This window comes from Coturnix japonica, chromosome 3 (assembly GCF_054131305.1).
Source record: "Coturnix japonica strain WE chromosome 3, WE-NBRP24, whole genome shotgun sequence".
Lineage (NCBI taxonomy): Eukaryota > Metazoa > Chordata > Aves > Galliformes > Phasianidae > Coturnix > Coturnix japonica.
The window spans coordinates 103,065,161-103,078,713 of NC_140665.1; the positions used below are offsets into that span (position 1 = coordinate 103,065,161).

At 45.7% G+C, this 13,553-nt stretch overlaps 1 protein-coding gene across 4 annotated transcripts in view; it reads left to right on the forward strand.

Moving 5' to 3' along the window:
• Positions 1-13,553, forward strand: part of RUNX2 (RUNX family transcription factor 2) — a 195,363-nt gene that overhangs the window by 90,753 nt on the left and 91,057 nt on the right. For 2 of the 4 annotated variants that reach the window (XM_085542309.1, XM_085542311.1), the window contains exon 6: positions 11,739-11,912. The exons of the other annotated variants lie outside the window; for them this stretch is intronic. In XM_085542309.1, coding sequence (XP_085398435.1) covers positions 11,739-11,912 — 174 coding nt within the window. The remainder of the gene's footprint in view (positions 1-11,738; positions 11,913-13,553) is intronic. 4 annotated transcript variants of the gene reach the window in all.

Below are 13,553 nucleotides of genomic sequence, written 5' to 3' on the forward strand. Positions count from 1 at the left end.
AAAAGGCAGAGATTATCTGCAGCACGTGCCAGTGATGATCCAGTAGTTCCAAGCTGGAGGCATGGAGGTGTAGGTAGGGCTGTGCGAGTGAGCTTGCATACATCTTTGAAAGCTATTAACCTCACAGCTGCCTGTATGAATGACTTGTGGTCTTTATAACTGGACATCGACAGCTTTGATTTCTTTGATTTTGCACTTCTTTTTTCCTTTTTTTTTTTTTTCTCTCACCCACAAAGTAATGCCCAAGTGCTCAGTGGTGAAACTGCTGGTGGCGATAAAAGCAGGGGGAAAGCAAAGGTGGTGAGCTATCACTTGTTTTCAGAAGCAGACCTAGGGGAGCTCAGAGCTCTAGGAACAAGGCAGAGCTTTCCACGTACAGAAGAGGAAATCCCCTGAGCATCCCTGGTGTATGGGAGGGAAAGACTCAGATTCAGAAATAAAAACCAAGTCGTGTTCAGACCAACCTTCTCTGCAGTATCTGAAGGAGCAGCTGCTTCATACCAAGCTGGATGCTGCTACAAGCAGTAAAGGGCTGTTTGGGGTTTCTAGAGCCTCGATTGCCCCCTTCCCTACAACAGCCTGTCTCATGTCTGTGCAGCATTTCCAGGCTCTCCCTGGGTGTTATCAGTGCCTCCAGCAGCGCGGTGACTGGCATCGCCCACTGCTTGTGTTGGACACCCTCCAGCCGCAGGGTCATTCCACCACCTGCATTCCTCGGGATTTGTTACCTTCTGGTAGCTAAACTTGCAGGCAACTGGGGCAGGGGGTGAGATTTATTCTCCAGGACTCTGTTTTCTTATTGTTTTCAAGTTCGCGGGAGGCTCCCTGTTACTAAACAAACTTTACAACTGTAGGCTATAGGGTCAACCCCCTGCCTGAGCCCTTCAAAAAAGATGACATTCCTGGTGGCCAGGCACGGCCCATGAGCTGTTTTGTTCCCCTCCTTTCCTTCTTGCTTTCCCCGGGGCTTTTGCTCTGTATCACTGCTGGGCGGGATAAATCCTCCACTGTGGCTTAGGCACCGAATTAGCAGCCTGCAAAGCCTGGTGCTTACCGAGCCCATGTGCGTGTGCTTCCCCTTGGCCAGAGACTTGCTTTCAGGCTGGATATTAGGAAAGTGGGGCTAAAAGAAACCTCAGGTGACCTGGTCCGTTTTCTCCTGAGATGAAGTACTGTATACATTCAGATCAGCACTGACATCTGTCCAAGTTCTTAAATCCTCCAGTACCGTGCCTCCCACTGATTTACCAAGTCTGCTTTTGGGGCTTTTTCTTTCATACTTAGAAAGGAGGCTGCCAGTATCATACATTAATCTCCTAAATCTGCTCTGCCCCCAGTGAAGCCAGCTTTTTCGTGGTCTCTGCTCTGCTCACACATAGATCAATTGATTACCATTCTTTTTAGAAAACATGTTACTCTTATCGTGTCCTTTCCTGCTCTTCTCTTTCCTAGACTAAACAAATGCATTTCCCTCAGCTTTTCCATGTAGGTCATGCTTACTCAATCTCTTATCGCTCCTGTTGCTCTTCTCTGGATTCTCTCTAATTTGCCTGTATCTTTCTTAGAGGGTGGTGTTGCAAACCGGATAAAGCAGTCCAGCCGATATCTCACCACTTCTGAGCAAGAGTCTAATAGTTACCTTCTACGTCTCCTGTGCAACACAACCATTAATCTTGCCCAGAACTGCATTTGCTTCATTTTTTTTAAAGACAGATTGCTATTATTGACTCAGGTTCAGCTACCAACTCACTGCTATCCACACATCATCCCCAGCAGTGCTGCTTCCTCTTGCTTCGTGGTGCTGCCTTTCAGCATTTCATTTCTTAACCCAAAGGGTGCTGGCGCTGCACTTGCATTTCACTTGGTGCCATTGTACCAATGGTACAGCAGATGTCGTTTCTCCAGTTTGCTAAGGTCGTTTTGCTTTCTGAACACTTCCACCGAAGTCTGGAGAGCTCAAAAACCTGCTTTGTATTGCATCATCCAAATTATTAAAGAAAATAGTAATATGAATTGGCCAAAGACAAACCTTAATGTGTAACGCCTTCCAATTAGATCTCACGGGATAGTTAGTGGGCAGCCTTACAGCACTGCTCCGTGCATCCCCTATTGCTCATCTATGAGACACTTTCTTTCCCTCTAAGCCATGAAAGCAGAGTTGGATCCACCCCAGCTTCCACGGGGGGCAGAAGTGCCCCTGCTGGCTGTTCCAGATGGAGGTGGAACATGACAAAGTGATAACAATTTGGAGTCACCCGCAGGACAGTCGGCTCCATCCCCAAGGACACTGTTTGCTTTGTTAAACCTGGTGCTTCGTGCATGTGCTGCTTCATGCTGTCCGACTGCCCAGAAAGCTCAGTGCCTTCTGCAACGTGAAAGTTACCCCAGTCAACCCATGTGTTTTTATCATCTTTGGGCTATTTAAAACAAGCTGTCGAGTGTGTAGATAGTCACAGAGTCCTAGAATGGCCTGGGTTGAAAAGGACCACAATGATCACCTAGTTTGAACCACTGTGCTATGTGAAGGGTCACCGACCACCAGACCAGGCTGCCCAGAGGCTGAGAGCAGTATATAATATTGCAATATCTAATATTGCTCTTGAAAGATAAGAGCAAAGAATGGTGCTAAGAATAAGTTTTACTGGGGAAACTTCTTTATACTTTTCAGATGAAAGAAAGGGAGACGTCCATCAAACTGTCGTTACAAATTAGATGCCGCAGACCTAAGCTGAAGGAGCCGCCAGGAATCCATAAACCTTTTAGAGGATGTGTCTGTTTTTGACATTTAAAACAAAAAAAAAGCCTTTATGGATTTCTGTGGAAGAGGCTGATGAGCCAACAGCTGCATTTCTCAGCTGTCAGATGGACTCCACTCAAACAAGCTGATGCCCAGGTTTAGGACAGGTTAATTACTTTCTGTGCTGTGCCCAAGAGAAAATAATAGCTGGTCTGCGTTACTGGGTAGGAAAAGACATTTGAGGGTGCTTTGGTTTGGGGTTTTTTGTGTTGTTTGCTGCATCCTGGCTGCTGCCTCCATACAGCCTGAGTGTAGGTGCCCCTTGCAGAACAATAACTGGATGCTACTCGAAATACTTGGCACTGCAGGCAGGGGAGTGGAATGTAATGAGAACACTTCAGCAGGTCTGAGGGCGAGTAAACTCCAGCAGGGTAGGAATGAGAAGGTTGGGCTTTCGGTGCAGGTCTCTCCCTCACTTGGCATTCGCAGACAATAAGAATACAAGGATTAACATAGTAGACTCCGTTTATTACACTTGGGTGGATAAAGCAATTATCTGTCTATCAAGGCTGTAGTAAATTGTGCAAGAGCATTAGCATGGGTGGATACGTGGATAAGTGCTACGCTGCCACAGAGGGTGCTGATACATGAGATAATCCTTCAAGTCTGACTTGTAAAGACTGTTTTCTTTTGGAGTTTATATCACATTACCCCTGTGAGAGCAGACAGAAACTGCATCTTTTTTTATTTTTAACCGTGTTTTCAGGTTTCTTTAACCATCTGAGTTTTATTAGCAAGGTTATTTTAGAAGTATCCCTGTTTAATCAAGTTTAAACAATCTGCTCAAAGCCTTCTGCTGGGGTATAAACACAGTAGTCCTCTAATGCAGCAAAACAATCTGTTGAAAGATACAATGCAAACACGCACACATCCATCCATTATTGCTTAACTGTTGTCTCTTCCATGCCTGAATTCCCATTCAAACTGCTCAGCCTGCAGTTTGGTTTTGGGGGCTGTAAAACAAAACCCCAAACAAAAGCCAGCAGTGCACCTTTACTGATGCCTACAGAGCGGAGGCTTGCGGGACAGCACAGCATCTCCAATCTGCTTTAATGGTTGTGTTCACATCGCCCCCATTTTGTTCTATTCAAGGAATCAGGTTTCGCAAGCAGTAAGAAAAGCAGCCCCTCTGCCAGCTGGAGGGAGGCCAGCTCCAGGAGCAGAAGTTGTTTTCTCTCCACCCCCTCCTTGCCCTCTTCATTTGCTACAGCAAGCAGGGGTTGGTGGGCTCTGCGTAGGGCAGCCGGCTTGGGGCAGGGGTCATGTCTGTATCGTCATCAAAGATATTGCTGGGTTATGATGAGGGCGATACAGTCGGTGCAAGGAGCTCTTGCCCTTTTGCAGTGTGGCCTTTATTCTCCCTTGTTCCCTCTTCTCCGAAAATAAGTGAAAAAATGGGGAGGAGAAAGGGGAGAACATAACAGATAGCAGCATGCAAAGGGAATTAAGGCAGGGACTGAGACTTGCGTGACTGTTTATATGTGTTGCCTTTAATGTCTCTGAGTGGTGATGCCAGCAGTTCTTAGCTGGTTTCCTGGCACAAGCGCACACAGATTCATTTATGTTCTTCAGTGATGGCTGAAGGTGAAAGCAGAGCCTTGCTCCTGCCCGCCCCCTCCCAATGCACCTCTGTGCTGATGTTCATGCAGGATGCTGCTCAGCTGCATTGAGCAAGTTTCAAAATCCAAGTTAGAATTCAATAACTTGAGAAGAGAGAAAAAAGGAAAAGAGAAAGACAGAGTGTTCCCATGACAAGGAGAGACTTTGCTGTTTTGTTTAGTGGGTTGTGGAGCCAGGCTGTGCCACAGCAGAGCATTGGGGTGAGCTGAGATGCTGGGAAGGACCAGAGCTGCAGCTATCCTACTCCATCCCCTTCCTGCTTTGCTTCTTGTCCTCAGAGTGCCCGTCCACTTTCATTCATAAAGTGTTCCAGTTTTGCTCTGTTCACACATCTTCCCCGTGCTGGCTTGTCCCCGCCACATGTCCCTTCTACGTGCAGGAGCAGCCTGGGGCTCCCGGAGCTCTGCTCCCACCTCCCTGCATGGAGGAATTTTGGGACCAAGAGGCTGCTCTGCAGCTGTTGCAATTTGCTGAAAAACCCTGACCTCCGGGTCTGACTTTCAGCTGTGTGCGCTCTCCACAGACCCCAGCTGATGTTTAAAAAGCTCTGATAGCACTTTATATTCTCAGAGGCTTTGAGAGGGGAGAATTAGAATGATTCCCATGGGTACTCAGGGACACGATTTATGTACCCGTGGGATGATTTCCCCTCACCTTTCCTGCCCCTTCCTCTGTTAAACCTGCTGGAAGCTCTTAATTCATTCCAGGCTCAGAGCGCAGCCTGCAAGACGAGCTTTAGCTCCCAGCAAGTCAATGGGGAGATCACCATAGACACCAGAGGTGCTCCTAAGGCTTGAACTCCGCATGGAAAACATGGAAGTTCAAACCTACCCCTGCCTCAGTCCATCCTGGGTTTCAACCACAGCTCCTGGAAGGCTGCAATGTAATTGATTCCCCTGGGTGCTGGAGCTGGCCCCGTTGGAGCAGCACCAGCAAGCTGCAGGCCTTTGGGAGGGCAGCACTCAGCAGCGAGAAGTTCAGTGGGGTTTCAGCAACGGGATGCATCAGATTCATTGTGTAGGAACTGAGCCATCTACAGCGTGTCTTCTTTTTCATACCTTATTTTCACTTCTCTGCAGTTGTTTCAGGCACAATTCTTACCTGTTTGGGGTAGAAAATCTGCCATTTCTTCAGAACAAGATGAGATAGTGTCTTGTTTAGTGCCCACGTCTGCGTGACTCCCAGAGCCCTATTAGTGTCAACAGGAGAATAAGCTCTCCAGTCTAATGCAAACTGGTGCCCTCAGCTATTTAAAAACAAACATCTTTTTTTTTTCCCCCTTCCACTGAGCAAATTAAATGCAGTTACTTCACCTATGTAGCTCCTTTCTGTAGGAATTATAAGAACCTTTCCAATGCACAGCCTATGGCCTAATTATGTAATTATGTCTCTTGGGTAGATTATATTTTTCTTCTCATAATTGTGTCTTTACCCAAGAGACTGGAAGGGTTCCAAGCTTTTCCCTTTCATGGGTAAAAGCTGTTTGTCTCTCTTGCGTTTTGTTTTTCTTTCTCCTGAACTTTGGGTTGCGAGTGTTCGGTCTGAGTGGGCAAAGGGAAGCCAGCCTGGGGATGCTGTCACAAGAGTGACAGACATTCCTACTTGTGAAGGGCAAATGTGTGTCTTCTGGTTTTTTGCTCATTGATGGCTCTCTTACCACGAGAGCATGGATTAAGGCTGCTTTGGAGTGATATCTTGCTGAAATGTGTAAGAGAATAGCGAATGTATTTGATTTGTGCCGAACATGCGACATTATTCTGTCCATACACAACAGCTAGTAAAAGCATGGGGCTCAGGTCCAAACTCCTTTGCCATGGACAAGTGAGACCTCAGCCTTACGAGCCTGGAGCTGAGTTCCAACCAGTGTCATCCAGGTTGATCCATAGGACCCAGTGGGATGAAAGTGTACAAAGAGAATTTAAGGAGAAGCTGTGATAAAATTCAGAGGACTTGTGGTGTGAAATTGGCTTCTACAGCATGTACACAGAAATGTGTCACTAGGGTGTTAGCACTAAAAGATGGAGCATCTCTAAGACTTATCTATTAATGAAGTCAGAGGAAAAATGCACCTGTTCTTCAAATGTGTAAAGTTCGGTACTTCTGGTGAACAACGGGAATAATCCAGACTTGGGCTCTTGGGCTCAGGTGAGCTTCTTCTGAAGTAAGAGAAAGTTTGGGCTGTATAGGCTGTAATTTTCAGCTCATAATATTGGTGGTTCTTCTTTTTACTGCCCCTTAGCCTGAAGACAAGTCCATTTTCCACTGCAGTTTCCTTCTTTTTCAGTCTCAAACCCAACCCAGAGCCACTGCTGTTACTGGCTCCATTACCAGCCTCTGCACTAGGAAGGGTTTTTATTCCAGTTGCCCTTGCAAAGCTGTGGATCTCCATGAAATGACACCTCTAACATGGAGAGGGTCCACAGCAGGCCACAAAGATGCTCAGAGGGCTGCAGCACCTCCCCTACAAAGACAGGCTGAGGGAGCTGGGCTTGTTCAGCATGGAGAAGAGAAGGCTGCGGGGTGACCTCAGTGCAGCCTGCCAGGACCTGAAGGAGCCTACAGACAGGAGGGGAGTCAGCTCTGTGAAAGGGGAGATAACAGCAGGACAAGGGGAAATGGATTGGAGTTGAAGGAGGGAAGATTGAGGCTGGATGTCAGGGGGAAGTTCTTTACTGTGAGAGTGGTGAGGTGCTGGAACAGCTGCCCAGAGAGGCTGTGGATGCCCCGTCCATCCCTGGAGGTGTTCAAGGCCAGGTTGGATGGGGCCCTGGGCAACCTGGGCAGGTATTAAATGTGGAGGTTGGTGGCCCTGCCTGCATCAGAGGGTTTGGAGGTTCACGATGTGTGAAGTCCCTTCCAACCCAAACCATTCACTGGTTCTATGAAAATTCCCCTGGCTCCTCCTGCTGCTGAGCATGTTCACAACATGGAGCAAACGCCAGCATTGGTGCTGTTTCACATCTGACCATTGCCCTGTGCTCTGCTGGGGTTACCCCAGCACACGTAGCTCAGCAAGGACAGCCCAGCTTCTTATTTTCATGACTGTTCTGCATTCCCTTGGCTTTTTCATGGAGACACCTGACTGCCATGAAGCATCTTGTTGCAGTGACAGAAGTGAAAAAGGCAGAAAGGAACGGGTGATGACTGAAAATAGCTAACCCACTTGTGAGCGATAAAAACATCTGCTGACAATCTGGTAACCAGATCTCCTCAGTACCAGCAGAAAAAAAAAAGAGAAACACAACAAAAAACCAAAAAGGTGGGCGGTGTACATGGTACAAAGAAAGGGAGTCCCTGAGTGTCAGCATCTGGATGGGCCACGTGTAGCTCAATCTAATTAGTTTTCAGTTCTACACACACAACTGAAAGATAAAAAGGCACAGCCCTCCTTCCCAAGGAGGTAAAAATCTTCAAGCATCAACACCACGTTTCCATCCTGCTAGTCAGCCTCTTCCACAGCCCCACTTACATCTTGACTTCTGCGGCGATGCGGCGGGGGCTGAGTGATGAGGGATGCGCTCCCATCCCCTTCCAGCTCCCGCTCCCATCCGCCTCGAGGTTGCGTGTCTTTGATCCCGAGACGTTCCTTCCTTGCATTTAAACTGAAATGATTAATCTGGAGATGAAGGCTTCTTACATCTCCCGCCACAGCTGGGATGTGGTGACCGGATGGCAGCTCCTAGGTGCTGTCTCGGCACTTTGGGGCTGTGTGGCCTGGTGAGGTGAGGCTTCCTGCAGCTCGTCCCCTTGGTAAGCCCAAGACTTACCCCATGAAATGGGTAAGACCCCATGAAATCTTACTTGTAACAGAGCAACCAGGCCTCAGCGTAGTGTTGCTGGCAGCACCGTCCCAGGCGCTGAGTGCTGGCACTGGGAAGGCATGGCATTATTTTCTCCTACCCCCTCCATAGCCTCGTATTGCTTTTTAATGTAATCGCTGCCGTGGCAGATCACAGATTCTCACTGAGCTATCTACACTTACTACCCTAATCTTTTTCCCTGAAATAAAATGATGCCTCATGACTGTGACCAAGGAATACAGCTTTTCTTAGCACGCTCCCCTGGGATCAGGAATTTCTCTGTCAACGGACACATATATCAATGGGAGATGAAAAGCAGCCTGTGGAATGAGTTTTAAACATGTATCACATATTTCACTGCTGCTGCTGATGTGCTACTCAGAAGGCCTGTTAGAGCCCATGCCTCATGGCTGCTCTGTACTTAATAAGATTGCTTTATATTTTTTCTTGCACAAGAATCAGGGCAAGAAGGCTGTTTAAGTTGCTGCTTCTTTGCAGACGCCTTCTTAGTATGAAACTTTTTGTTGAGTTTCTTGCTTTCCATGTGGGCATGTCTTAGCTGCTGTTAGAGAACAGGAGCCCATAATGTGCAGAACTGCAATGCAGTCTCACCTCACTGGGATGCTGTGCTGAGTATTCTCTGATAATTCATTATAATAATGCAGAGTTAAATACAGTCTGTTCTAGAAAAGCTATGGGCAACCAGAGCATGACAGAAACAAAGCGAAGGGTTGTTGGGCACACGGTGGTACAGGAGAGATGCCCAACATATTGAGCATTCATTGAGTGAGCAGAAGGCAATCAAAATAGATTGTGCATTGGTTTGTTAGAAAAGTACAGTATGGTCCTTTAGCCAAAACCATCCCACATAAACACGGAGCAGAATTGTTCCATCAAAATGGATTTCACTCTGGGAATAGATTCATTCCCAGGTGAAGACAGCCCCGATGTGTGAGCTCAGAGTTCGGCTACTGGGATATCTTACTTTGAGCCTTCTTGGTCGTGCTGAAACATAATGAGAAATGAACAGAAAAGGAGAGGGGCAATGGATTCCTTGAGAAAACCAGACTGGTCAATGTGACTGACACAGGCAAAAACAGAAACAGAAAAAAATGTGGGGAAAAAAGTATAAAAGAATGAGAGATCCCAAGAGAATACTGACTGTGTGTGTATATCTGTGCGAAAGTTATTTCTTTAGATTAGCAGCACCCAGCTTATACAAGTTCCAATTTACATAGATGGGAGAGATAGTGCTAATGACTGCCAGGTGAGATGTTATCCTATTAATGAGGCTGCCATTACAGAGCTGTTACAAGCCCACCAAAAATCGTTCCCCGTTTGAAGTGATTGATACCTCATAGAGAGGAGTCACCGATGCCAGCAGATTGTTCTGCAGCACTCTGCCATACAGCAGCTCCTTCTCTTTAATGGGAAAGCCCACGCCTACCCCATGTTTTTATACTGAGTCATCACGGGGGAGAAAAATCACACTTCAAAGCACAGAATAATGGGTCAACTAATTAATTTTTTTTAATTGCTAGAGAAGTTTCTCTAAAATTAATTTCCATCTAGCTATTTTTTCTCATCTTCCAACCTCAGTCCTTCAGTTTTCACAGAATGGCAGAATCTCAGAATGGTTGATGACCTTCTGGGTCCAGCAGGTCCAACCTCTGCTCAAGCAGGGACACCCAGAGCAGCATGTCCAGGGCCACGTCCAGGCAGCTGCTGGACATCTCCATGTCTGTGATACAAGGTCTTCCACAGTCTGTTTAGAACCCCGATTTCTCTAAATTTAGGTTACAGTTAGCTGTCCATTATAGAGAAAGCTTTACCTTCAGCCACATCTGGACACTGGTCCCAGTTGGAAGATGTGAACCCATGTATTTCAGTGCTACGGTGACAGACACCATTAAATTACCTTTTATAAAGAGAGACGAACTGATACATTTCAAGACTCAGTGGCCTCATTTATACTGTTAAAACAAATTAAACAGTGCCAGAATTGGTTCTCTGGCCCTAAGACTGATGTGGGCAGTATGACCGTGTCTGCAAAGCTGAACTCTCATGGCCTCCAAGCAGAGGGCTGTATTTTCACTGCTGAAGGAGAATGCAATGTACCTCAAACCTCTGGGCATCACCTGGAGGAGTTTGAGCTGATCCCAGTCCAAACCACACCAGAGACCTTTCCTGATGTTAAAAGCATAAAGATATCCAACCCAGGTATTGCCTGTGCCATTACCCTGGCGCTGCTTACAGGGACGGGGGCAACGGTGTGTCTGGGTTGCAGTGAGGGGATCTGGGCTCCCATTTTATCTCTGCCAGATGCTTTTCGTGTGACCTTAGTTACTAACTTTGGGTGAGATTAATTCCATGCGATGTTGACTAATTGTGAGAGTGCCTAATTAAACTAGTCATGTGGGCTCCCTCTCTGATCAGAGAAGGAAGAGAAAGCAAATTCAGAAGGTGAATCATCCCATTTTAAGACTGGTGTCAGAGACAAATGAGATGAATTGCCCTCTGGAAGTAGCTATTTCTTTCCATTAACTGTAGAGGAAGTCTACATTAGAAGAGTTTAGACTAGATGCCTGATTTATGAATGGCTAAAGTTAAGTAAAATTAGTACTGACCTTAATCTCGCTGCATGCCTGTTTTTCCATATGTTAAATGACAGAAGTAACACCTTCTGTGCCTCATTCAAAGGCTTCATTGGCTGAGGAGCGTTTGTTACTACTTCAAAAAGAAATTAAACTTAGGAGCAAAAATACAACAATCAGAGAAGTAAAACCTTTCCTCTTGAAACATCTGAATGATGATATGAAGAGTACCAAGGTGCCACTTGGTGCATCCTGTTGCTTTGGGCATTGTTCCCCTCTGCATTTCAACAACCAAGCACTCATGGAAGGCCTTTCCCAAGGCAGCCCTTGTGGCACAGGGCAGAAGTACAAGCATGGAGGAAGGCTGAACACATAATGGCAGTGTAGGACCCAGTCTTGGCCAGAAGCTTCTCAAATGAGAGTGACTATTTACTTTATGGAAAAGCTCTCAAGTTATGAAGGAATGTTCTTAGCAAAAATCCACAGCGCATAGTCCAGACATGGAATAGTTATCCCTCTCAATGACTTGTACATATAAAGTTTACTTTTGGGGAAAAAGCTTTGCCCCTTTAACTGTCCAGAGTAGGTAAAGCAGGAAAAGAGGGGAAAAAAAAAACAAAACATGAAGACCTTGTGTGGTGTCCATAAGGGCTTATTTTGATCCAAATTACTGCATTACATATCAATATGGGCTGGTTAAGGCTTTTGCCAGCACAGCCACATCCAAAACACCAGAACGCCAATTCCCCACCAATGTCACTTTGTTACTGGGAGTAGTGGTGGTACCTACGTAGTCCATTAATCTGATAATAGGTCCTCAGAGACCTCTCTTTTTTTTTTCTTTTTTTTTTTTTTTTTTTTTTTTTTGTATGTTAAAGTACTAAATCTTGTTATTAACGCTTTTATTTTATGATTTGCTGTTTCCAGGGCACAGACAGAAGCTTGATGACTCTAAACCTAGTTTGTTCCCTGAACGCCTCAGTGATTTAGGGCGCATTCCTCATCCCAGTATGAGAGTAGGGGTCCCGACCCAGAGCCCACGGCCCTCTCTGAACTCTGCACCAAGTCCTTTTAATCCACAAGGACAGAGTCAGATTACAGGTAAGAGACAGAACCATAGGTTTGACTTGCACAGGCAACGGTAGTAATTGCTTATGGATGTTTGTGTCTCAGCTATAGACGTAGAGGCTATTACAGAGGGAGAGATGTGTTCCAGGCTAAGCTAGGTGGGAAGTGTTTTCTTCTGTAGCATTTGAAGCTGAAAATGTCTTTCTTTTCTTAAAATGTCTTTTTGCCATAGGTCCAAAACAGTCAATCTGGGTAAACTGAATAGGAATCTGGTGAAATCCTACCTGCCATGTTGCTATGCCTTCACCTCCAATCTGTAATAGTACCTGTTAGTGCATATTAGAATAGATATTTTTATTCAGCCTTTGTATTTTGCGCTGGTGTTGAGAGAAGCACCCAGAATTCAATGGTCTTCCTATTGGAACAATAACACGATCTTCTCATGTGGCAGTTCCCTTCCAGTACCAGTGCTGACCAATGTTACAATGAACAGGCTGCGTTACGGAGAAATCTCCAAAGATTGCTTATGAGGGTTGTATGCAACGTTTATGATTGCATGCTGAGAGACAGATTTCAGTGTGCTGAGAGAAATTGTGAAATAGCACGTGTCACAGATTGTAAGCCTGAAATCAGATGTTTAACTGCAGCTGTGCCAGAAGTTTGCAACAAAACTGTACAAACTACCAAAAAAAACCACCCCAATTTTGTTAGCTTTTCTAAATGTAGAGCTGGTTGTATTGTTCAAGAGTTTCAAAACAGCCTCTACCCAATTACGGTCATCGCTACGCTCAAAACTTCTACTGATGTATTTGCTTCTCTCTGGGATACGGAGAGGTGATGCCACTGTCCAGTCCACTTGCTTGAACTGTTGGACAACTCAACTCAACTTAGATGCGAGTTTGTCAGCGAAACTCTCAACTCAATTTAATAGGCAGCCTTAAAACTCAGTTGTACTGTTACAGTTGTGTCTACACCAGGAGCCCTTTGCCAATGTAATACACCGGTATTCCTGTACTGGTAAAGCACTCCTGGTGTAGACGTAGTCTTTGAGTCAACCTAGGAAGATTTCTGGTTTCGTGTTTCAAGTGGTTTTGACATGATACCAGCTGAAACTTAGTGGTTTTAACAAAGTGTTGTGGCTTTCTTCGTCTTTCTTTTTCTTCTTTTTTTAAGTTCAGCTGGTCTATTAATTTGCAGGGAGGAAGAGAAGTAAATGGGTTAATTTGAACCCAAAGCACTCAGCGAATTGGAACAAAAAGAAAGATGGTTCTCATGAGATGTGGCAAATCTCTCCCCGTTTGTGAGGTCCAGCTTTAACTAGACTTCTATAACATCTGTGATATATTAAACATGTTGCTATCACTCATTACATGGTACCTGATGCCCACCACCTTTCCAGAGCAGTCTTTTTGGCAAGGCTTAGTAGGACGTGTGAAGTCAGGACTCTTGTACTTATCATTTTCTGGGTACGAACTACCAAATGAAGCCCAGTATTTCTTCTCTTGTAGCCACTCTCTTCTGTTTGACAGTGTTTGAAGACATGACAGTTCCCCCCAAAAAACTGGGCAAAATCTGGGTCTAAAATCAGTTTCTCTCTTGTGCCTCCATAGTTTACCTATTGTGGAACACTGCATCTAGGAACAAAAGGGGGGGAAATTCTTCCTGACCCCATCT